Below are 24,309 nucleotides of genomic sequence, written 5' to 3'. Positions count from 1 at the left end.
AGGCTTTTACACCCAGTGACACTAAACTGAGGTATAAAGGTATCTTAGATTAGATTTTTTTAACTCAGTCTGTCCTGCCAGGCTGTCTGCCACAAAGTACAATCACATTTTAAAGTTGGGCTGCATTCAAGAATATCTTCAATGCTCACCAAGTAGGTGGGTACTATGGGGGACAGATATCGAATGCATTTTAAGCTCAGTTAAAATAATGTGCCTACTTACAATCCAACTGTCATCAGTGTACTATTTAATAGGACTTACAATATGCACAACATACTTCCCCAATCAGTAAAGGACTGTTAAATCTATGTTCAGGGCACACTTATGATGAAATGAATCTATGCAAAGTTGCACAGAGACCTTCTCTGAGAACCTTTGTAATTAACATTAATTTTCTATTTTTGGCAGTTTCTGAGATATACAGATGCAGCCACTTTGGTTTGTCTGTTTGACACAGAATAACTAAACACAGATATCCCATTTATCTCATTTAACACAGAAAACTGCGTCACAACATCCCATCTAATTAAAGCATTCACCATTGTTCACAATGGTGCTTTGGTATGCTAATGGGAAGGTTAAATGCATTAAATGAGTTAAGATGACTTTAGATAACGCAGTTTCTTCAATTAACCATGAGTCATGACGCATTTATCTCACAAATCCAAGTGGCTTCATCTGTATGAATTTTTAGACTGCTAATAGAAGAAAGTCAACTAAGAGTAAGCAAGACATGGGTTACCTGAATCCAGGGTTGCTGACCTTCAAAAAGCTGTTAAGATGAAAGCTTGCCTAGCAGTATAAAACTGTCTACTAAAACTGTCTACTAACTAAAAAGCTGCTAATATGTCAAAAACCACTTAAAATATAAAATATAAATTGCAAAAGTGCTCAGATATACCAGTTTATATTTTGGAGTTTAGATTCATTTTAAGTTTATGGTGTTATTTTTTATTAGTCAATTACCCTGTACACAGTGCAAATAATTGATTCTACAAATTAAAAATGTATTTTAAATAAAATAAATGTATTCTTTAGCTGTAATATTGGTGTGTAGGCAGCCAATCCAGGTCATTGTGCCTGATCCTGGTTTTTCCCAATGGAATAGCTCTCAGATAAGCTACTGTTTCTTCTACTCAGTGTTACTGGTGGAGTTGTGGTCAGGCTTGGGTGGTTTACTAATGAAATATATTCTCATATCTGCCACTAAGTGAGGCATGGGAGCATTTTTTATTACCTGCCCATTGTTCTGTTGATATGCTGCTGGGAAGAAAGGGAGGGGGTGATATCGCACCAACTTGTAATGCAGGAGTAAAATGTGGCTGAAGTTTATCAGAGCACAAGTCACATGGCTACGGGCACCTGGGAACCTAAGAACATGTCTAGCCCCGAGTCTAATTACAAAATTAAATGTAAAAAATCTGCTCTTTTGAAAAATGGATTTCAATGCAGGGTTCTGCTGGAAAAGCACTATTAACTGATGCATTTTGTAAAAACATGTTTTCCCATGACAGAATCCAAGTCTGCAAGTGCAGTGAGCAAAATGCAATTTTCAGCGCAATTACGATGCTTTTGTTTTCCACAATGTAACATTGCTCAGAATTGGCCATTCTAAGTTAAACGTTTAAAGTCAATAAAATCAAATCAGAAAAAAAATTTGGGTCAGTTTACAGTACATTCACCTTATTATTCAATATTTCGGTTATTTTTGCAGAACTACTGCCTGAGAAATGCAGTGCAGCATGAACTCTTTCTGTTCAGTCAGTACTTTGCTATTACTCTCTGTCACCCTCCTTAATAATCAAAGCATCAGTAACACCTCTGAGATTAGGTCACGTGTAAGCGTATTTTGCGACGATGTAACTCAGTTAGCGTCTAATAGTGTCTGAGTTAGTATTCATGTGGCCTGCTGTGCGAGAGAAGGAGCTAACTCACTTACAGATAACCTCATTATTTTGCATTCCATTCTGAGTTTGGCCCCTTAATTTGCAGGGTGTCACGATGCCAAGCTGAGGGCTAATCACATCGGACTGGAGTTAACAGCTAAATATATATTAGCAAATCAATCTGAGCTCTGTCTAATGCAATCACCCTCCCCGGGGCTGAGATAATAAATTCACTTGCTTATTATGTTATGACTCAGTTATCATTTGTCAAGATGAAGCTGTCAGCAGGGCCAGCTAAGTAGAGCATCTTACAGAGCTTAAAGTTAGACAGATACTAAAAAAGTATACGTAGGAGACCATGAACAATTAAACAGCAAAAATACAGTAAATACAAAAGTATAAAAATGTAGATGTGGAAATGCAATATGTGTAGAAATCTGCATGAATTTTAGTAAACTTTATAGCACCATATAAAAAAGATTAGCTGTTAATGGTGTTAAAATAGTCATAATTATCGGGGGAAAATCCACCTTTTTAAATTCGGGACATTTTTGGTGCAATATGCAACTTCTGTCACAAATCGTATATTTGTCAAATTCTTACACAAGACAAAATATTTATGTCCACAAAGAGAAAGAGAAAAATTTCCAACACATGGTTAGCCTTTAAAAATAAGTATTGTAAGGGTAAGTGCACGGTTGGTCTTCCTACTCAGTCACACTGTATGCTGGGGAACTTGATTTTAAATACATACTTATTTATGCTTATGTAGGGATGTGTAAAATAGCCACCCCTAGTATTATGTGCAGGCAGTCCCTCCATGTTATGGACACCTAATTGGGTCCTAAAATACAGTTGGGAGGGGTACTGTTGACTCTTGCTACTTCTCACAGTGACCAGCAGATGGCACTGTGCTAGGATATAAAAGGCTTTGAAGCCATGCTTTCAGTGTCCATTTTGTGCTGGCTCTGACCTGAACAGGCAGGTAGAGCTCTGTGGAACCTAGACAGGTCAGGTCTAGTAAGAATAGGCTACTCACCATTATAGGTCACTCTAGGAGTGACAGACAGACAGGTTATTTATCTGAACAGCTCAAGGCTCCAACGAGGAGAGTCAGAGGGATTAAGATCCCGGGTATTAATAGCCCAGAAGTAGGGACTAAGTGTATAGCAACAGGGTAGATAGATTCCCCTCAGGTTCAACTTAGGGAAAAGGCTGAAAGCTGGGTGTACCTTTATTGCTGCTGAGCTTGTCCTCTTGCCTGTGGGGACTAATACTGACCATATGGTGCTGTGAGTATTGCCTATTCAATGTGATGCTAAATCCTGTCATGCTCTATTGTATACTCCACTGAGGATTGTGTATGTTCAATAAATCAGTTCATGTTTAAGTTATAAGAACCACTGGCGCCCAATTATTATACCCTGAATCCAGTTACAGTTGCTCTACACCCTGCCTCCACACCGTTGCGAGGGCTCACTCCCGAAGATTACAGGTCTCATCCGGAGAGCATTTAGTGGGAGTGGAGCTTACTAGTGGTGTAAATAACACACAATTTACTATAGCGCTAAATTTAAATAAATACTTAAAATACTAATGGATAGTGTAGGACTCACATACAACGAGGGGCCTTGATGTGGCACATGAGCTTACATATTTGGGCCAAAGTGTGGTACAAACACCTCTTTTTTTGTAATAATTACATTTTAAAGGCAACCCATGTGCTGGCAATTTTTCTCTTTCTTTTTGTGTACAAATATTGGCTTTTTATCATTATAGCAGATGGTCAACTCCAGATTGTAGGTTAGACCAAGCACTAGCTGGTCAACGCCACAGCATGGATTAGACCGATCGCTGGCAATTTCTTTCTGTGTTTCATGATATTTATGGCATCTGACAAAAAATATAGAGCAGATATTAGAGGGAAAGATGGTGAGAAGCTTCAGTGAAGAGCTTGACTTGATGGCCATGTGAATGAAGTCAAGTGTGGGCAACTGAATATAATGGACTGTTGATCTACCCCATTTCAAATACTCCCTCTGAAACAACAACTAAAGTTGCAGGTATCTGCAAACAGTGCATTATTATATTGTATCCATGGATGAAGTGGCAAACAGAACACCTGAAATGAAAGATTGCAGCTATATGTAGAAATAATAGCATCTACAACCATGTATAATGACCAAAGGGTCAGGCTAAGCTTCATTAGATTTGCAAGTAAGCTTCAGTTACCTGTAGCAGATCCAGCTTCAGGGTGACTTCAGCCTGAGTAGAAGAGCACAGAGCACCCATTATTGTGCTCATATATTCATCTGGATCAATTGCTGAAACATGTTCTAGAATACATATGGCTCCTCTACGGAATCCCATATCATCTAGGAAGATCTTGATGTATGGAATCATACCATAGTCTTTTAAAATGACTGTGGGATAAAAGGAAACAGATGTCAATCAGTTCAGACCAAAGGAATGTGTGCAAACATAATTATAAAATGTCAAAACTACAAAGTAGATAATGCTTGTGGTATTTTTTTGCTCAAAACAAGTATACACTAAAGCTCTTAAATCCTTGACATGCACTGATTGTAAGATCCACACTAATACCACTGAAGAGGACACAGTCGATTTTACATTTGTATGTTACAGGTTAATCAGTGCTAGGTCATTAATTGTCTGGTAGTTCACAATCTGATTGGATAACACATAAAATGGAATTCACCTTTGAATTAACTTTTAATGTTACCTGGGTAGCCACTAAACAGATCCACCTTGAGGCTTCAGTTTTATTGTTATTCTTATTTTTTATTGTTCGTGTTTTATCTTTAATATCTACATTATCTATTTTCCATTCTGACAATCAAACTGCTGCCTGATTAATAAGGTAAACTGGGGTTATTTTAAAGTGAACTTCCTCTTTTTGCTATGAAGGATCATGCTGTTCAAAAAAAGATATTGTCCAAAAAGTCTATTGAAAAATGAATTATAAATGAATTATAAATCATAAGGTGCAATGCAATTTCTCCTGTGCGTCTACCAACTGCTATTCTAATTTTTGCTGCAGATGTACCATTAACACTTTTTTGACTTTTTTTGATGCAATCCATATCTACTCTATCGCACTTTGCCTGGACTGAGATGGTGAAGGCAAGTCTGGCGCAAAAGGTAACGTTCAGTAAAATGTGCAAGTTAGTGAATTAGCGTAGTTACGTCCCTTTGCAATAGCGCAACTTCATCTGGCGTAAGGGTGCGAAGTAGCGCTAGAGTAGGTCCACATCGATAGCGTATTAACGCCAGTGCCCGTTAGTAAATCGGCAAAGTAATGAAATGACGTCCAGCTGGCAAATTTGCCACTTCACCAGGGTTGGACTGGCCCACCGGGATCCCAGGAAAACTCTCGGCGGGCCCAAGTGTCAGTGTGCCCTCTTGCCTTTAACCATTTGGTCTATTTCATGCTCATTCCCTATTTATTAATGGGAAAAAAGTGGCCTAATAATGGAAGAATAGAGTATAGTATGTAGAGATAAAAGACTAAGAGAATAAAGAAGTTGAGTGAGGAGAGGAGGAATAATAGTTTTGAAAGTGGGCTTTAGTGAATTTGCCCCAGAGAGGTGGAGTTGCCCCAAAAACTACTGCCTATAGTTTTTCTATCCCTGGGACACCACAAAGTTGGAGAAGGCAGGGTAACCAGGACTGTGGTCTTGGATTTTTAGCTAGCCCTAGGCTGTAAAAGAACTGACTTTTGCATCAAAAAAATCCTCGTCCCTTTGGAGTCCCATTGTGGAAGTGCCATAGAGAAGAGAAAGATAAGTTAAACTGAGCGAGTAAAATTAAGCGCCACCCCACTTGACCAATTCCAATTTAAGTTACTAAGAACCGCTTTTAAGCTTCAAAAATTTTAAAACCAAAGTAGAAATCCACCAACGTGCGTTTCGCATAGGTTGCTTTCTCAAGGCGAATGGCTATTCGGGACATGCTTTCAATCATTTCCATGTACCGCGTCATGCAGAGAGTATCAATCATGGGTATAATCTGTTACTTTAAATATATATGGCAGTTATACACACCATTTAAGTGCAAGCATTCCATCTTCTTACCTACGTTTCGAACTGATGTCTGAAGCAGGACTTCCACTGTTTGCAGTCTTCCAATGGTGAGCTCTCGTTCATATTCTCCTTCTGTGGTTTGGCCTGTGATAGCAGCTGTAAAACAGGGTTGATGACAAAAAAAATTAGTAAAGTGGGAATTCTGTAAATAAGTAAATAGGGGGAATAAAGAGGCAAAGGCTATATTGTTATTTTACATACTTGAAAAATATGCTGTTGTTTAATCTAACACATTCACATTTTTCTTTTTATATAGTTATTTTTAATATAGCTCCATGCAAGCTAATAATGCACATATTTTTACCACTTACTATATGTATGGCAGTTCACTGTTATATATTAAAACGGTGGTTCACCTTTAAGTAAAAAAAAAATAACCTCTAATTTATTATGCCCCAATGCAGTCTGAAAATACTCCAGCTAAAACCAGTAATTGATGCAAAAGTCAATGGCAGAGGTTCCTTTAAAGGGGAACTGTCACCCTAAGAAATAGTTACACATCTTATTGTATTGTGTTAGTTAAGCAAAATAAATTTCACTTATGCTATATAAATTATTTAAATCTTGTTTCTTTGAGTCTTGGAATTCACATCAGCAAGCAGGTAGCAGCCATTTTGTGAAAAGTATAATTAAGGCAAACTTTGCTGCATAAGTGCACCAGAATGGGGCACGAAATTCCCGTGCCCATGCACTGGCTGCACAATTAGAAGGTCAAGAGGGGGGAATGTGAGGAGTGCAGTGACATCTAGGAAGTGCAAAATGGAAAGTGAAAGTAATTGCCTGCCCTGCCTCTATGCCAGGCATAGAGGAGGGGCAGAAAATATATCAATGACAGCTGAGACTTTTAAGAAAGTTTGTAACGGTTATGGGTGTATTAATGAAAACATAATTTTGGTTTAATGCTTTATACGAAAGAGGCTTTAATTACACAAATTTTTAAGCCTGGGTGACAGGTCCCCTTTAAACATTTGAAGATGTTTTTTGCCTTCACAATTTTTTGGGTTTTTGACGTTGGTTTTCACACAAAAACTTTTAAGAAAAATTAGAGTTTTTAAGTCTATAAACTATTTTTAATTATTAGTAAATTAGCCGAATTTGTGGATGGGAGTTAGGTTGAGTTTGTTTCTAGCAAAATATGAAAAAACTAGTTTTTAGTAAATAAACCCCTTAGTGTGTTGTAGAATAGCCAATGCCAAGCAACTTTTCAATTGGTCTTAATTTATTATTTATAGTTTATATAAATACTTGCCTTTTTCTTCTGACTCTGTTAGGAATACGTATGGATTAAACTGACAGGAGCCAATGTGCTGTGTAACTAACAATTTTAATAAAGAAAAAACTATGAAAGGGGTTGTTCACCTTCCAACACTTTTTAATTTCAGTTGGTTTCAGATAGTTTATCAGAAATATAGACTTTTTCAAATTACTTTCCATTTTCTCTGTTTGACTGTTTTTTTAAGATTGTGTAAAGTGTGTAAAGTGTCATTTAAACAGCTGGGGGTGGGGGTTGATACATTTAGTTGATACATTTTTTATCTCTGTCCCTGCTGAGCAGAATCCAGAGATGCTGCTCAAAAAATGTATCAACTAAATGTTGCAAAATAGTAACAGTTTAGAGTCTGCACCTGCTGAGCTGCTAGACTGAAACACCAAAGACAGGGACATTATGTGTCATTATGTGACATTATGTTAAATTCTGCTTAGATTTTGAAAAAACAGTTTAAAAAAAGGCAAGTAATTGGAATAAGTCTTTATTTCTGGTAAACTATCTGAAACCTAAAAAATGTCTGGAAGGTGAACAGCCCCTTTAAAGAGACCCCTGCAGGCAACTGAAAATGGGGCAGACAGAAAAACAAGTCCAAATTCATGCCGACGGTGAAGGGCAGGCGACAGGCAAACTTTACCAGGAACAAGCCAAAGGTCAGGACAGGCAGAGGACTTGCGGAATATATAGGAAGGGGGGGGGGGGAGTCTAATTTGCCAGTCCACACAGGGCAATTGAGTTGCAGGATTTTGCCCCAGTTCCCAGGGCACCCTCAAATAGTCAATTTCCAAAATTATTCCCTGAACTACTAGTTGTAAAAGTCAAAATTCTAATTAAATTATCATATTAAAATAGTACAAATAGACCCCATATAACTCACCTTACGCGTTTCGTACCCTCCGGTACTTAGTCATAGTTGTCTTTGGCAATATCTCCTCGATCACACAATTTAAAACTAGGGTAGTCCCTCCCTTTTCTTGTTTAAAAATAATCAATAAGGTTAACCCAACCTCCTTGTATCATTTAAGTTACGCCTTTGAGGGGTACTCGCACTTGTACTATTTCGACCCGCTGACCATCAAGAATCGGGAAGTGCTGTCATTGTAAACCGGAAGTGACATCATTGGAAGTAGGTGTGATCAGAAAAAAGGAGTAGAATAGGAAGTGCTGTCATTGTAAACCGGAAGTGACATCATCGGAAGTAGGCATGATCAGAAAAAAGGAGTAAAAATCGCTATTGAGAAGACCTGCGGCATGACCCACGACACACAAACCCGCAGAACCACCGACCAGTGTCTATACCGGCACCCGGAACTTCTACCCACAACCTGCAGGGTACCACAGGTTTTTGCCGGGTAGCCCGCAGGTACCCACCCTGCTGCCTCCTGTGGCTCAAGCAGAAAGAGCAGTGGCAGAAATACCACATGACAGACTCTTTCCTGCTTTCGAATGAAGGTCAGAGATTTCATCTAAAACAATGCAGTGTAAAGCTACAAATGTATTGTTATTGCTACTTTTTATCACTCATTTTTCTATTCAGGCCCTCTCATATTAATAATGCAATCTCTTGTTCAAAACAATGCTTGATTGCTAGGGTAATTGAGATCCTAGGAACCAGTATACTAAAAACTGGAGAGCTGCTGAATAAAACACTATATAACTCAATAACCATAAATAATAAAAATGAAAACAAATTGCAAATTGTTTTAGAATATCAGTCTCTACATCATACTAAAAGTTAACCCAAAGGCGAACAACTCCTTTAAGTAGCTTCTATTGAAAAAGTAATCGAGGTATGTAAAACAAAATACCTGTATAGTTTACTTGTGTATTTGAAACAGACAATGGCACGATTCTGCCTTACTTTTCTTTGGGTATCTGCTGTGTCACCCCTGCCAGTGTCACCCTCTCCTTGATTGTAGCCATCATAATAATTATTACCAGAATGATAAGTCCTTTGCCAACATCATTCACCTTCAAAGTAGCAGGCTGTCCAATCATCTTTATTGCACGTTTGGGAAACAGTGGGAAATTTCTTTGCTAGTGATGCAATAGTCTGCCTCTGCTTAAACAGTTCTCCCATGTGTAGTTATCACTGCCTAGGTCTTACATCTGAAAGCAGCTTAGAGCTAGGCATGATATATTTGCGTGGCTTGTTCATCTGTTGATGGTTATATTTCCAGGCACAAGAGTTGGAACAGAAAGGAAGGAACGAGGTATCAAGAGGAAATGGGTGGTTGATCTATATTTTTCTGATTTAAAAATGTTTATAATCAATTGCTGAACATGTGGAATTAATGGATGAACTGCTCAGGCAAAGGAGGAGTACCTACAACACTACAAGATGTAAATCTGGTCCTGCAAATGGCCCCTTGACATATGTCCAACATAGATAGACAATAGAAATGGAAGTGGACTGTTTCCCCCCACAAAAACAGCAGTGCAGGGAGAGTTTGAATTTGTATGGCGAAACTGAAAATAAATTATTATGAATGGAATCACAGTTGGCAATACCATTACTTTGCCAAGTCCTCACCTATGGCAGCCCTTTACTGGGGAGATGCGGCAGGCAAAAAGCCAACTCTGGAAAATTTATGATCTGAAATTTTCTGGCTCTTTGAGGAGTTAATAACAAAGGCGATCTAAGCGCAGGGAATAAAAACCTAAGGAAATATTTCGGCCATAAACAGCACTGTGTTAATCATTTTAAATGCTCTATGTTTACTGCCATCTATTACAACAAATTTGAAGGTATTGTGGTTTTGTCCCTAACAGAGGTCTTCAACTGGCGATGGAGGAACGGCTAGATTGCAGTTAAATATTATTTGCACCAATTTTTCAGAAGAAGGATAAAGAACCATCACTCTGTGCCAATTACCAACCCAATTCATTAATAAATATAGATCTCCATAGATGTCGAGATCTATACAAATTGAACTCTTTTCAGCAGATCATGACAACCTGATCTTCCCAGTTCAGGCCAGAATAGAAAAATGCAGGCGATCAAAGAGAAATACAGAACATTTCAATAAGAATATGGGCCTGTGGGCTGAGCTGTTAAAATCTGGACTGTTCTACAACAATCAGGACAGTTGGGAGGTATAAGAAAATACTGTTGGGAAGACTAACGGATTGATTATAACATACTGTCACCTAACGTATTTGAAAAGTACTTAAATAGTAAAGAGGCGGGTGTGACATTTAGGAGATAGCTTTCTTTTGGTACTATTTTTATCATACAAGATTTGTTGCAAGGAACGGTGACTACTGGTGGGTAATATTGGTCAATAAACTGAAAGGTAAATACATGATAATGATAATTTTATACTTAATGGGGACCTGTCACCCAGACATAAAACCCTTATAATAAAAGTCCTTTTCAAATTAAACATGAAACCCAAAATCTTTTTTTTTTTAAAAACACCCATACCTTAATTAATTTAAAAATCACAGCTGCCAATCATATATTGCCGTCCCACCTCTATGCCTCAGGCACAGCAATCAGTTTAATTTCTGCACTTCCTAGAGTAAACACACCCTTCACACACCCCTCTCTACTCTATAACTGTGTAGGCTCCCCATTCTGGTGCATACAATAGATTTTGGGAGGAAGCAAAGTTTTCTCTTAATAACAGTGTCCACAAAAGGGAGCCTGGCTGCTTGCTGTATCGTGATTTCCAAGAATAAAGGAAACAATATTTAAATAATTTAAATAATGTGAGTAACATTTTATTTGTTCATGTAAAACAACAGAAAAGGGGTTGCTAATGTTTCTAAGGGTGACAGGTGCCCTTTAATATACAGTTATTTCAGAAACAATGAGGGGAGAGACACCTTTGATGCATACATACCTGCTCTCCTTAAGACTTTAGCTTGATGCCTCAGCTGGGTAAGCAACATACCAAGAAGCCCTGAATCTCTGAAGAGGTCACTGAAGACTGAATCTTTGACAATGATATTCTGCAACGTATTCAAAGCTGACAATGTGCAAGAGGGACTTTGGTTTTGCTTTATCAGCTCCTGGACCTTTTGTAGGATTTGATGGGGAATGTAGGACAGTTCTGAAACCACAAACTGGATAAGCTGAAAGAATTGGTACTGTACACGAGGAGGCTTCAGTGGGAGGATCTCCACAAACTGTGAGATAGGTTGCAAACTCCACTCAAGAAGAAAGAAGTTGCTGTGCTCCAGAGCCCACAATGACTGTATTTGTGACAGTACTTTGCTACACAAATGTACATCCATGCTGTTTTGAAAAACACCCTGCAAGACTTGGAAAGCCTGGAGGTTCTTCACTGTCTTCCCTAGAAAGAAAAAAACAGCAGTGGATAAATAAAAAACAAGGACTAGTATATGAAATAAACACAGTTAATAAAGCAGGAAAACATTCACTGATACAATGGAAACAATGCACGGAGGAGATTGAAGCCCAAATATGAACACCTGCTGTTTCACAGTTGTTTAGTAAGTTGAGCTTTTCTAGGCTATTTCTAGGCTATTTCATGAGTTAAATGGGTGGTTCGCCTTTAGATTAATTGTTCAGTGTAAAAATAAATAAATAAAAACTGGGTAAATAGGTAGGCTATCCAAAATTAAAAATATTTTCAATATACAGGCTACATAAAGGGCCAGCTAACATATTAACCAAAATGCTACTTCCTGCTTTGCAGTTCTGTTATTGATCTGATCATAGTCACTCCTCAAAGGTGAACAACCCCACAAATAGCCTCACAAACAGGAATACCATTTAGAATGAAGCACACATTTAGACCTCTCCAGTATTTTATAAATGCACTGATTATTTCCCCTATCCCCATAAATGTTTTTTTGTCTCAGAGGCAACTCTTTCCCATCTCCCAATGTATTCTGGCAATTACACCTCTTCTGGTTACCCCATGTTAAATGGTCACTATACCCTCAAGTTTTTAAACTGAAATGTGCTAATCATTGGTAAATACCAATGCTGACCAGGCTTTACGGTACCTATAAAAAATGTGGTATTTGTCCCTGCTTTGGCAAGTGCCATGTATGGCCTTTTTCAACTAGTCATGTATCCAGCCATGTTATGTCACAACAGCCATTCTGGCTTCTATATCATTAAGCAATTTGTCTTTCACCCCTGTGCTCCATATAAGCAGCTCATTCAGACTGTTGATAATCATTAAAGATACACTGCACATTTATATGTGTTCATTCATATACTCTTACATCCTTTTTACTAAAGAGCATTTTAAGGCCTATTTATAATAACGTGTAAAAAAACAGCGACCAAATAGACCACACAATACCGGAGTTCAGCCATTTTGTTTTTTTTACACATATTTTTCCAGAGATAAGTTTGTGTCTTCAGTGTCAGTTCATGCTATCCCACAACAATGCTGTTGTTTTGTTAATTTCATTCAAGGCATACAGGCTCCATAGTTTTAACCTGTTGGCTTGCCACTAGGTTGACTAAGAAATGTGCTGTTAGGACAAAACATTTTTTTAGAAACGTAATACTCTACTATGTTCAAATTGTTAAACTGACAACATATATGAACTACCTTATATATGCCATATATGAGCTCTCTTTTTGTAATGTGACAGTGAGGGATAAAACATATTTTATACATACCTTAAAGTATTTCCAGTAATTACAGATTGCGCATGAAATCAATCACATTTCCTGTAGGTAGAACTTAATGCCATCCATACGATGTCAAACTAAAAGTCCTAGCATCCCACCAACAGCCAAAGATCATTTTATTGTAACAATATTTCACTTAACTGCATTTATATACACATGCTGACATACCATTATTCTATCTCTCTGTAAAGAATATAAAAAATATAGGCAGTCAACACTGGTTAGCACCATCTTTAGTGACATAAGGTCATGCTCCCAACAACAAGCCTGTTTTTTGGCCATTTGTAGGGAGATTACGAGGGCTGTATCTGGTGATAGAATTTGGGGCCAGTCAGCCTGAGACAGATTGGGATATACATGAGACATAGCTGATGTTACACAGGTGATTAGGTCACACAAGTTAAGAGCTAAAAATATTGGTGCTCTTATGGCCCACCATAATGTATCATCATCATCACATTATTAAATACCAACAAGGAACTACAGAAAAGCACAGGGTCAGACTGGACCAGTGGGGGACAAGTAGAAAACCCTGTGGACCTCTTGGACAACACTGACCCAGGACCGCAGCCAGCCAGACAGGATCTGTACCCCCTTTCTATATTGTTTCAGAGCAGTCACAAGTTTTCAAGGGGAGATGTGCGGTACATGGTAGGGGAAAGTACACACATGCACATGAGTACATACATACTGCCACTGCTAGTTTAGACTCACATGGGAAAACACTAGCAAAGTTCCCAAATCCACCAGTGAAGCCTGCCATTAGTATTAATGGAAATCCCCTGTCTAAAGCATTTATGGACATATTTCAGGCTGAAATTGTACATTTGGGAGTTTTCAGGCTGAAATACATTTGTCATTAGTTGTCCATTACAGTTCTCCAGGGTTGAGGTTCTGCTCTAGCTGCAAAACAGAGGTATATCATAGAATACATTGCATGTGTCATTAGCCTTAGTCTGTTATGCTACACAGGAGTATGACTAACGCATCTCAAAATAAAAAAAGATTCCGTCAGTGACTAAAACATACCTGAACCATGTGTCCATCCAATGCAAAAACCAGGGAGCTGTGGATGAGACACCTGACCTGAAACTTTTATTTCTGATTTTCCACAGATAACAAGGGAGGTCAGTAATGTTAGAAGATCATCCAGCTGCTGCTCACCTCCTTCTTCTATAAATGCATCTCCTTTACATCTTTCAAGAGAATAATATGTTTAGATTTTAGTGCAATATTTTATAAACAAGCTGTATTTCAAAAAACCTTAAAAAAAGATGGAAGCCTACTGGCAACCCCTGGCCCCATCCCTACATCTATCACTAACCTGGCTATCTACATATATAAAGACTCAAGATTGATACTGCACTCCAAATAGTATCAAAACATTATCTTCCTTTATTTCATATCTTTAAAAAGCTGTCAGCGATGGCACTGTGCAAAAATTAATAACTACTGACCCATTTTGTGTCCTGCAATGGTCACTTACTTTACTTAATGATCATAACTTTATAGACAACACCAAACGCTAGGATATCTTAAAGTTACACATACACAGTTTTCGAGTTGTATTTTTTGTTCAAAACTCACATTTAAAAAAAAACAAATGTTTAGAGTTTTTAAAAAAACCTCAAATTTTTCAAGATTTATTATACAGTAGCCTGACCCTGGAAATAGCACAAAACCAAAAATACACCATCTAAAACCTGTCAAGGTCATGTAAGAGTCAGTGGCAGAGGTCCCTTGAACCATTTCAAGATGTTAACAGCCTGCATGATGTTCAAGGCTTTTTTGGAGGATTTTACCCAAAAAAGTTTTTTTCAAAAAGTCAATTATTTCAAGTTTTCAAGTTTTGAGACTCGAACTTGAAGGAGTGTGGTGTAAAACCTGAGTCTTTAAAAATGGATAATGAGAACTTAAGGAGGCAATGGTGCCTGTCAGCTCTGCTGCTTAACTCTGCATTTTTAGCCAGGCACAGAGATTGGTGCAGTCTCAGTTTTGCAGAAGCCCTTGGAGGGGGCCTGGGCTTGTCAGAAGGATTTCATTTTCCGTTAATAAAAAAAATCCAACTTTATATACATGGGTTCATTAAGTTTCAGAGACAATTTTACTTGTCTTTTTCATCAAAAAAAACCTCAAATTATATTATATATATATATTTTCCACACATTAAAGAGGTTATTCATTAAAGGTCGAGTTGTGTTTTTCGAGAAAAATGTGTTTTTTTCAAGGATAGTTTCGGTAAAAACTAGAATTTTTCAACACAAAGGAAACTCACATTTTTCAGAATAATTCGAGATTTATTATGCCCCAAAGCTGCAAAAAGCCCAAATCCGAAAATACTCAATGGAAGAGGTCCCTTGAAACATTTGAAGATGTTTTTAACCTTTGTGATTTTCTTTTTTTTTTCAGTGGTTTGCTTTAGAAACTGCCATCAATTTGAGTACTCGAGTTTTCCCCCCAATTGCATTAATTCGAGTTTTTTACATTCAGGTTTTTTCATAAATAAGCAAACATTTGAGTTGAGAGTTTATTTGAAAAAAAACTCAAAAACCTCACAAACTCAACATTTGATAATTAACCGCCTAAAAGTTATCACTGGAAATACTCACACACCACTAGCACAACTATTTGTTTGCTGTTGATTAGTTTTTTGACTTTATGCCTTTGTGTTATGTCTCTATGTGATGATTATGTTTCACCCCCTAGTTGCTGCAGATACCCAATATCCCACCCCCAGTTTAAAAAGGAGCAAGGGGTTTGGATAGAGGATAGAGTTCTGGATTTCCTGACATTGAGATACTGTAGTTTTATGACCAATAAAAGAATAATGCATTTTTTCCATGATGAACATGGCAGTTCAGATATTATTCTCTGAAAATACTCACTGTAGTATTATTTTCAGCAACAGAGAGTAACCCTGTGTGCTTTCAAAGTCCTGAAGTAAGGAAGCAGTCAGGGAATAGGAATTTAACAAGAAAGAGAGCAGGATAGTGGTGACTTGGCACAGTACACCGGGCGCAATAATATTTATTTGCTTTGAGAGGGTCTGTAGAAAGCTTTGAGTACAATGGGAACCTAGAAAAAAAAACAGTCGCCCAGAAAGTAAGCATTTGCAATCCAATACACAAGTAAGTACAAGCATGACAAAACAAAGACAGAAGAGATCATTTACTATTGGCAGGAATGCACTTGCACAACGGGAAGCAAAATTGCACTCAATAGAGCCATATACTTAGCACTTACATACTTACACTTACTTACCTATGCCCATAGATAGTACTACTGATCTCAAAACCCCATAGATCATACTACTGATCTCAAAACCTTGAGCTGGGTCGAAAATATGGTGAAAGGTTTAAATCAAGGGACACGAGAGTGCTATACTAAACATCTGTTTGAGCAGCTAAGTACAGGGTTTGAATGCACGCTGCTTTCCTACTATTGCAATGTTTGTGTAGCATAGTTATATAGTTAAATAGTCAAGTTGGGATGAAAAAAGGCCAAAGTCCATCAAGTTCAACCTGTCCAAATGAACCCCAGTGAACATACATACCTGTATATACATACATATATCTATACACTCACATATATAAATGCTATATACCATTACCATTATCTACATATCTAAATTTTAGTATCACAATAGCCTTTGATATTATGCTCGTCCAAGAAATCATTCAAGTGTGCATAAAGGCATTAATAGACTATGCCATCACAGCATTCCATGAACTTAACTGTGAAGAACCGCCCATGCTTCTTCAAATTAAGGTTCTGTTCCTCTAGCCTAAAGGGGTGTGTTGAACTTTTTTATGGGAAAGAAGATCCCTTGCTATCTGTCTATAATGCCCTCCAATATATTTGTAAAGAGTAATCATCTCCCCTCATGAGCGTTTTTTTTTCCAGAGATAACAACCCCAATCATGACAGTCTACCCTCATAATTTAAATCTTCCATCCCCTTAACCAGTTAAGTTGCACGTCTCTGCATTCTCTCCAGCTCATTTTATTACTTTATTTGTTTTTGTAGCCACAGAATGACACTGTGACATGAAACTTAGTTTTGCACAATTTAATATGACCAGCAAAAATAGAACAGTATTTTCAATCCCCACCTCCAGGTCATTATTAAAAAAGTTAAAAAGCAAAGTACCAAGGACAGACCCCTGTGACACTCCATTAACAAGACAGGTCCATTTACCACCAATCTTTGTAATCTATCCTTTAGCCAGTTCTCTATCCAGGTGATCTATGTTCCCGACCAATATTCCTTAACCAGTAACCTTCTGTGTGCTACTGCATCAAAAGGTTTATCAAAGTCTAAGTAGATCACATACACTGCAATACCAGAGTCAAGGTTCCTGCTCACCTACTCATAAAAGGAATTACATTAATCTGGCAAGCATAAAACCATGCTGCCACAAACTTATTGTGAGTTTGTGATTTGCAGTGTAGTCAAGTATCTTATCCCTTATTACCCCTTCCAAAAGCTTTCCTACCACTGATGCTAGACTAACTGGCCTATAGTTTTCAGGCGGGATTCCTTTTTGAATAGTGGCACCGCATTAGCAAATCACCAGTCTCTCGGCACTAGGCCTGACCTCAAAGTATCCTGATGCCATTCAGTCCCGGACCTCTGTTACATTTACATGAATCTCCTCCTGAGTAACCCATGCTGCATTAGTAGTATTAATAAAATTGGGTTTATTAAAAAGACTCCTCAGTTGTGTGGACAGACGAAAAATAGTTTAGAATCCCTGCTTTTTCCCTATTCTCATCAACCAACTGACACCCCACAATAATAAGGGTCCCACCCCTTCCTGTTTCTTTTTTTTTTTACTATTTACATATTTAAAAAATAACTTTACTCCTTTCTGCAATACCATTTTCTATCTCTATTTAGCTTGTCTTTTTTGCATGCTTTATTGGCCTACTTGTACCTGATAAAAGTTTCAGCTACTTGAATTACATGAAAAGTAGGGACATGCCAGAGATGTCCATACGTAAACCATTCAGTGCTAGTAGGTGCAAATAATATTGCTCTCCATTCTGGGAGCAGGAGTTATGCCTGAGGGTGCTTGGTGATAGTGAGGTGCATGGACAAGAGATATTGTACTTTGTAACGCTTATTCCATTTTGCCACCTGCTTTCCAAAGGATCCTCACCTCTATTAAAAGGTTATGATTATGATCAGAATACTCATACCATGGGTCACATATATCCATACACAGGAAGGATCATTTACACCCTATTTGTGGTGGTATGTGCTATACAAGAGGACTTCATCTGCCAAAGGGTTTAGCATGAGTAATAAGAAAATCCACCATCAGTTTGTAGAGGCTGATATACTCTATGTAAGCAACTTTATTTATAGCATCAAAGCACAAATAATAACAACACAAACAAATTAACAAAAAAACAACAGTAACAACATTTCAGAATCAGTTCACAGTTAACCCTATTACATGCTTGAAGGGTAAGTGTTTTCCCTCAATCATTATTAGGACCATTAGGACCATTTGACAAACTATAAAATTGAGTGTAGTGTACCAAAAGCATTAACTTTCCCAGCAGCTCAGCAAGCCCCCATTCTAGTACCTAGTACCAGGAGTGGATGTTCCAGAAAGCCTGAAGCAGAAGGCCCCAGTACCAAGCTTTGAACCCTAAGATATGCAAGGACATTAGAGAAGTCACAGAGCAGGGACCCCACAAACAATAGAATGGTAGACAGCTTTGTCTTAACATACCCATAGGAGTTAAGATCAAACTAGCTTAGCAAAAACAGTATTTCACTCCACCAAGAATTAGCATGCATGCACAAAGAATATAAAAATCAAGAAGAATAAAAATGCAGAAGTAATTCTAATCCTTGTTCAAGCACAACTAAAAAAAACTGAAAACCCAGAAAAAATGGCATTCACTTTAATGCATTTGCAGTGAGAAAAAACATCCATTGACTTTAATGCAATTGGAGTGAGTAAAAAAGTCACCAATAGACAAATATATTTGCTAAAAAAACAGTTACCCCAGTCACCCATAGACTTTTGCGTATTTTCAGCAGTTTTGCTAATTTTGGACTAAACAAAATGGGGCCAATTTACTCATCACTTTTAAGAGATGTTGAAACTTTTTAACTCATACATTTATTTTCAAATATTTTGCCATCTTTGCTATGCATGCCTTTCAAAATGAAATTAATAGTTGTATACTCACTCTGCAGGTAGTGCAGCATTCCTGGGGTCAGTGCATTAGACACACCTTTAAGCACTTGCTCCACAGTTCCACTCCAGTGAGTGTCACATCGATCCCAACCTGATGCAGCAGCTTTCAGCAGGCACTCAAAGTCTGAGGATCGGGTCAGGTTCTCCACTCCCTGTGCATGACTGCAAAGTTTTAACATTGTCTGCAATAAAGTAAAGGTGTGTTGGAATACTAGGTTTTGGAAGAAATCTTGGAATATAAGCACTTTAGAAGATGTGTATTCTATGTTAATTGTTTGATGAATGTCATCAGTTTAAACTATAAGATTAAAATGCCACAAATGACCATAAATTGCACATTTTCTGTTAATAATTTATTTTTAGAGTAAGCTAAATTAAGCTAATTTAGGTACGATAGGTTTGACTCATATCAACACATGCAACCTAGAGAGAGAGACACATAGGCAAAATAAGGCAGCAATAGGCCTCCAATTCGGAAATAAGAGTCCTATACCCTGCTCTGTGCACCAAGTGCTGCCTGTGTTAGGCATCACTGATTCAAAATAAGTGGTCAGAGGGAGGAACATATGCTAGTTGACTTTACTGATGCTGTGCTTGTCACTGTGCACCAGTGTTTTTGGAATGAGCGCTAAGGGATTGTGCACGTGTCTCCATTAGTGCCCTTGCCCTCCACCCCCGCGATCATGAATGACTCCTTATATCTTCTTTTGTGTATTCGTTTTCCAAGGTGCAAGGCATTTAATAAATGACCCTCATATGTTCTCCTGTTCAACTATTTATAAAAATGTGTACACTATGGTTATGCTGGAATGTATTTTTGCACTAAAATTGCCTTGGAGAAGTCCATTGAAATGAATAACTCAAAAAAAGCTGTGCTTAGAGAATATTTTTAGAAATCAGTTTGTAGAATTTTTTTTACTGACAACTAGATTTCTACTTACAATTACACCAGAATGTCTCATCTTTATAACTTTGTTTTCTGTTACACAGGCAGCAGCTAAGAAATGAGCAGGGCTAGAAATTGAGGGCCTACAGCAGTGGTCCCCAACCAGTAGCTCATGAGCAACATGTTGCTCTCCGACCCCTTGGATGTTGCTCCCCATGGCCTCAAAGCAGGTGCTTATTTTTGAATTTCAGGCTTGGAGGCAAGTTTTGGTTGCAAAAAACTAGGTGTACTGCCAAACGGAGGCCCCTGTAGACTGTCTTCATGGAGACTACTAAATGGTCAATCACATCACTTATTTGGTACCTCCTGGAACATTTTTCATGCTTATGTTGCTCTTTAACTCCTTTTACATCTAAATGTTGCTCACAGGTAGAGTATCTACTCTCCTGTACTAGGTATGATAATGCAAATGAATATGTATAGTGGGTTTAAACATATACTTCTGTATGTCAGTTATATATCTGTATGTACAGAGTTGCGAAATATGTCAGCAGTTTATAAATCATAATTATAATGCTGTCTAGCTTCTCTAATTGTTTAAAGCACCTAACCATGATTTAAATGGATTACTACATTTTGGAACTAGTACATTACAGTGGAATCTTTTTTTCTTTGCCTTTCATTTTCACAAACTCCCAAACCCCCCTTCTGTTAATTTCACTTCCCTACTTTGTCTCTATTCATAGATGTGCTCTTACAATATGAAAAAAGTCAGTAGTGATTTTTTTATGTACAATATCCAATCCTAAAGAACCTTAACATAGAGAGCATAGACTAAAGTACACATCTGATTAGTTTATATTCTGTACAGTTTATTAATTTATTTTATATATGGGAACTAACAATAATAGTGAAAGTACAATCACAGTTTGGCTATAGATGAGCCCTTGTTAAACATTTATGTGAAACATTACAAATTTTATAGAGCAATTAGGGTAAATATGTATGAAATACAAATAAAGTGCAATACAAAAGGTAAAAAGAGTTTACTGGAAATAAAGGGAAATTAAAAGTATAATGTATATTATAAATTACACAGACAGTCTTAAAAGATTTAACTTAGAACCAGTGGATATTGTTCTTACGCTCTGCCAGTAGTAAATCAAAGTGTAGGTGCTTCAATCCTCAAAAGGGTGACCACAGTCCCTCTGGAAACTCAAATAGTCGTATTTTTGAGGAGAGCACTCAGAAGCAAATTCACTGCAACATAAATTTATTTAGAGACTACATAAAACACGACATGTTTCGGGCCTTACGTGCCCTTTCTCAAGTGTGCACGTAAGACCCGAAACATGTCGTGTTTTATGTAGTCTCTAAATAAATTTATGTTGCAGTGAATTTGCTTCTGAGTGCTCTCCTCAAAAATACGACTATTTGAGTCTTTCGCAGGGCACGTAAGACCCGAAACATGTCGTGTTTTATGTAGTCTCTAAATAAATTTATGTTGCAGTGAATTTGCTTCTGAGTGCTCTCCTCAAAAATACGACTATTTGAGTCTTAGAAGGTTTGTTGTAGTTTAATTTGTGATAAGTGCATACATACTTGTGTATCAGTATCTTGCAAGTAGCTGTCCTTTATATAGCAACTTTTCAATTGGTCTTCAGTTTTAATTTTTATAGTCTTTTAATTATTTAATATTTTTCTGCCTTCTTCCAGCTTGAAAAAAGAATCCTACTGATTTCTGACCCACAGTGGTTTATGGAATATGACCAAATACTTAAAGGTATACTGTCATGGGAAAAAATGTTTTTTTTTCAAAAAATTTAATAGTGCTGCAGAATTCTGCTTTCTCAAAAGAGCAAACATATTTTTTTATATTTAATTTTGAAATCTGACATGGGGCTAGACATATTGTCAGTTTCCCAGCTGCCCCCAGTCATATGACTTGTGCTCTGATAAACTTCAGTCACTCTTTACTGCTGTACTGCAAGTTGGAGTGATATCAATCCTCCCTTTCCCCCCACCCCAGCAGCCTAACAACAGAACAATAAGAAAGTAACCAGATAGCAGCTCCCTAACACAAGATAACAGCTGCTTGGTAGATCTAAGAACAGCACTCAATAGTAAAATTCAGGTCCCATATTGTAGAGTGAATTATTTGCAGTGTAAACAGTGTAATTTAGAAATAAAAATTACATCATAAAAATCACAACAGAATTCCTTTAAGAGTTACCAAATCTCTTATTTTGAAGCAATGAAATTAATAAGAGAGCAATTGTTGCAGTTTTCATTATTAAAAGACAAAACAATGAGATCAACTTCAATGGTGTAATTTTCAGTGATCAGTTCATATTACCTACTAAACATTATACATTACTTGCCTGCATGAAGAGGTCTTTAACTTGATTTTCAGATTCTTGTAATTTGGCTGTTCTGTGTCCAGCAGGAAAGGCAAGGAACAAATACAGACTCTGCAGAAACACATCTGGAAGTCCAGTTTTGATCAGACTACACAGGATATCCTGTTTAAACAAAAAGGAATTTTCAATTAGAGTAGACCCCCCTCTCTCCAGACAATTGGAATTTCTTATCAGTAATAAAAATGATTATGAAAACAACAGTGAAAAAAATGGTTTTGTTATGAATGGTGTCCCAAACCCAGAACAAACACCAAGGTCCTGGCTTCAGTTCACGCTTCCACCTATAACAACCGCTTTTTGCTTTGGAAGGAGCCCTCCACTACTCGGATGCTGCAAGCTCTTATAGTGAGAGGACCAGGGAGAGAGTTCTGGACAGCCAAGGGAACCAAAATTTTAGAGAAAGAACGGGGAACAAGGGACAAGCCGAGTCAATACTAACCTGGCAGAGCAGTACAAATTCAGGAGCCAAGAGTGTAGTCGAAGTCACAGGCTGGGTCAATAACAACAATATCACAGTACAGTAACAGGATCCAAGAAAGAAGTCAGTAAACAGGCAAAGGTCAAGAAAGGCATCAAACTAGGAATGGTCAGGGACAGGCAAGATCAGAAACAGACAAGATAAACTGGAAATCACACCCAGGAACTATGTAAACAGACCTAAGTTGGTGCAGTGAATCTTTGGTTGTGGCCCCTTTAAAAAATCAAATTTCGTGCCAAAACGTGATGACGTCACAAGAAGTAAAAAGACACACGTGCAGAGACATGCAAGTCAAACCCGGAAGCGGTGCACATTAGTGTGCAGAAGAAGTTACAGATGGATACCTGATTATTCAGTACACCCAAAATGTTCCTAAAGCTAGAGTAATAGTGACCCAGCCTCATGCAATAAAAATCAATGATATGTTTTTTATATTGATTTCAAGGTTTAGCTTTACCATCTACATTGTATTACCCTTTCAGGAATCCATTAAATTATACCTTGCATAAGATGAAAAGATAATAAGATAACTGGTAGAACTTTTGTGTAGAATTTAGCTATTACTAATTTAAAGAATAAGACACATTAAAAAGTAGCAGAATAAAACCATGGAAACTTTTATAAATATGTTTCCTATGGTGGGTCACTCGTCCATCCCTGTTACCTGGGAACAGGCCTAGTTTCAAGACTTTGATTTCCTAAGAATTCTGTCACCTATAAATGTCCCTGCCAATGACATAACCTTATCGTTGGTCCCTGTCCCAAGTGATGTTTGATTTATGAAAAATTCCATCATCCAAAAAATATTATGGGTTTTTAAATCAATAAGTGAGTTTAAACTTAGTTTAAACAACACTGTATATTGGGCACAACATTAAGACAATGAGGGGAAGTTAAAAGTTGCCTAAGCCTTGGGATGGTTAATTTAAATGTATGCCTACTGGACCCAGTGACGACTCCCCTTCCCAAGCAAGATCTCTCATATGAGGAGAAGGAGGGGGCACAAAGGTCTTCAGTGAAGTGAAGTGAATGCTCCTGCATTAGTTTCAAGAAGTAATATGGAGCTATTTGTATGTATCCGGTGCCATGTTCAGACCCCACGTAGCTTGAAGCTTCTGGGAAGAAGACTGTGCCGATAAAACATGAGGAGGATCTTTTTATATGACATGAGAGAGCAGAGGGTTAAATACTGGAGAGGGTGTGAGTGCTGAAATAAATGACTGTGCCTCTATGGTTCGATACAACCATAGAGACCCAAAAAGGAAAGCTGCAAGAGGGGTAGAAGATACAGCACTAAATTACATGAATAAAGGAAATTGGGGAATATGAGAGCAGAACACAAATGATGTGGAACAGAATTAAATGAGGAAGTGAAAGTCAATGGGGAAGCAGAACTAAATGTATAAAGGTAATAATGGGTAAGCAAGAA

At 37.6% G+C, this 24,309-nt stretch overlaps 1 protein-coding gene across 3 annotated transcripts in view; it reads right to left on the bottom strand.

The window, feature by feature from the left end:
• Positions 1–24,309, bottom strand: part of wdfy4.L (WDFY family member 4 L homeolog) — a 167,917-nt gene that overhangs the window by 130,475 nt on the left and 13,133 nt on the right. For all 3 annotated transcript variants that reach the window (XM_018225614.2, XM_018225612.2, XM_041569128.1), the window contains 7 exons: positions 22,364–22,504; positions 19,089–19,278; positions 15,765–15,954; positions 13,909–14,075; positions 11,105–11,557; positions 5,981–6,085; positions 4,119–4,309 (listed from right to left, as the gene is read on the bottom strand). In XM_018225614.2, the coding sequence (XP_018081103.1) occupies positions 4,119–4,309; positions 5,981–6,085; positions 11,105–11,557; positions 13,909–14,075; positions 15,765–15,954; positions 19,089–19,278; positions 22,364–22,504 (1,437 nt within the window). The remainder of the gene's footprint in view (positions 1–4,118; positions 4,310–5,980; positions 6,086–11,104; positions 11,558–13,908; positions 14,076–15,764; positions 15,955–19,088; positions 19,279–22,363; positions 22,505–24,309) is intronic.

Source organism: Xenopus laevis, chromosome 7L (assembly GCF_017654675.1).
Source record: "Xenopus laevis strain J_2021 chromosome 7L, Xenopus_laevis_v10.1, whole genome shotgun sequence".
NCBI lineage: Eukaryota > Metazoa > Chordata > Amphibia > Anura > Pipidae > Xenopus > Xenopus laevis.
Note: the sequence above shows the minus strand (reverse complement) of the source record. Positions and strands in the feature narration are given on the sequence as shown.